Below are 1,946 nucleotides of genomic sequence, written 5' to 3' on the forward strand. Positions count from 1 at the left end.
ACTCTGTCTCCCTCGCTCACCTCCACCCCAGAGTGGGCACGGCCCTCCGCCCAGGGCCAGGAAGGGAGGGTGCACTGGCCGTCGGTGGCCACCAGAGAAGGCCTGGCCGCGGCTCAGGCCAGCACAATGTCCGTGACCTCTGCCCCGAATTGTGATGAGTGTGGGGGGGCAGTGGGGGCCTCCTGAGCTGTGAGCAGGGCCTGCCCAGGCCTGGGGCCCCCAAGGCCCTGAGGCCCCGTCACCTGGGAGGCAGCCTCGTGACTCCTCAAGGGCGGTCCCTGGCTACCCTCCCAGCCTCGAGGGAACTCCCTGGCTTGGCGCCGCGAGATGCAGACGCCCGAGGTGGTGGGGGCAGAGGACCCTGGAAGGGCTGCATGCCATCAGCATCGTCTTCCCCCCAATAGCCTGACAGCCCAAGAGCAAACCCCCCTGAAAAGATAAATACTGCCCGGCCGGCCTGGCTCAGGGGGTGAGCGTCGACCTAGGAACCAGGAGGTTCCGGGTTCGGTTCCAGTCAAGGGCACAGGCCCTGGTTGTGGGCTTGGTCCCCAATGGGGGGCGTGCAGGAGGCAGCCGATCCATGATTCTCTCTCATCATGGATGTTTCTCTCTCTCTCCCTCTCCCCTCCTCTCTGAAATCAATAAAAAAATAAAAGATAAATACTCTGACAAAGACACAGCCCTGATGGGCTTCTGACTGGCTCAGAGCCCTGGACCTCACCCTGCAGACATGGCAAGGGGCACTCTGGGGGTCGGGGGGCAGGCTGGGGGTCGGGGGGCATGCTGGGGGCCGGGGGGCACTCTGGGGGTCAGGGGGCACGCTGGGGGTCGGGGGCACTCTGGGGGTCGGGGGTCTGGGTGGGGGGTTCCAAACTGTGTTCCACTTGGTTCTCTCCGACCTAAATTGCGCCACCATCATGGCTGCCGGCCCTGCCAATCAGAAGCCAGCCCAGCCCAGGAGATTCAATTAAAATGCTAAGTTAGTGCAACGGACTAACCCCCCTCAATGGCACATTCTTCCGAAAGGAAATTAGAGGAAGCAGAAGACGCTCTATCTTTCCTTTTGACGGATGACAATGAGGACACTGTTCCTGGCTCTGAAGGAAGTGACCAGCGGCATCGGCACCCACGGGCCGGGGGGCGCCTCACCTGCCACCAGCTCCAGCTTCTCGCCGGGGTCGCCCTCCGAGTAGAGCTTGGGGTGGCAGCGGTACCCGATCTGGCTGATGAGGCTGGCGGGCAGGGCCACCAGGTCACGGCGGATGAGGACACAGGAGCGGCTCTCCAGCGGCACTGGCTCGGGCTTCTCTGGCACTGTGGGCACAGAACCCGCGGTCAGGGGTCCCCAGGAGCAGCCCGGGCAGGGACGGAGGGCGGAGGAGCCTGCCCTGCCCGCCCAGGCCTGGCGGACCCCTGCCGTCTGCAGGGAGGACCAGAATAAACAAGTGGGTGGAGGAAGGCAGGTGAGGGATGCCCGCTGCGGCCGTGTGTGCCCCGGAATAAGCTGCCGAGGCCCAGGGGGCTCCTGGGAGCATCGACCAGCAGAGGCTCAGGCAGGGCCCACAGGTGGGGGCACCTCCCGGTGGCTGCACCATCCAAACCTGGCAAGAGGCGGCTCCACTGTGTCTGCTAAGCACTTGCCAGCCAGAATGACAGGCGGGCAGATGCGGCAGCTGCGAATGTTCCTGACAAGCACCACGGGGGAGGGAGTGGGGTGCAGTCAGGGATCCCTGAGCTCAGTGGGGGGATGGTGGCCGGGTGGGGGCTCAAGGAGGCAGGTCTACAGGGCACTTGCTGGGCACCCACTACGCCCACTGCTGCCCCAGGGCCAGGAGACGAGGGGGGAGGGCCAGGCAGGGTGGTGCCAACACTGAACACAGAGGGCCCAGCCCCACCAGGTCCGGAGCTGCCCCGAATCCCCACCCAGGGGCCCCAGGCCACTGCCC

The 1,946-nt window shown here is 65.4% G+C and overlaps 1 protein-coding gene across 1 annotated transcript in view; it reads right to left on the reverse strand.

Annotated features, from left to right (window-relative positions):
• The window catches only part of NACC2 (NACC family member 2), a 6,199-nt gene that overhangs the window by 1,672 nt on the left and 2,581 nt on the right, over positions 1-1,946 (reverse strand). The window contains exons 2-3 of the mRNA XM_023748358.1: positions 1,149-1,420; positions 243-342 (exon numbers count right to left, since the gene is read on the reverse strand). Of these exons, the coding sequence (XP_023604126.1) occupies positions 243-342; positions 1,149-1,420 (372 nt within the window). The remainder of the gene's footprint in view (positions 1-242; positions 343-1,148; positions 1,421-1,946) is intronic.

This window comes from Myotis lucifugus, unplaced genomic scaffold, assembly GCF_000147115.1.
Source record: "Myotis lucifugus unplaced genomic scaffold, Myoluc2.0 scaffold_1307, whole genome shotgun sequence".
Taxonomy (NCBI): domain Eukaryota; kingdom Metazoa; phylum Chordata; class Mammalia; order Chiroptera; family Vespertilionidae; genus Myotis; species Myotis lucifugus.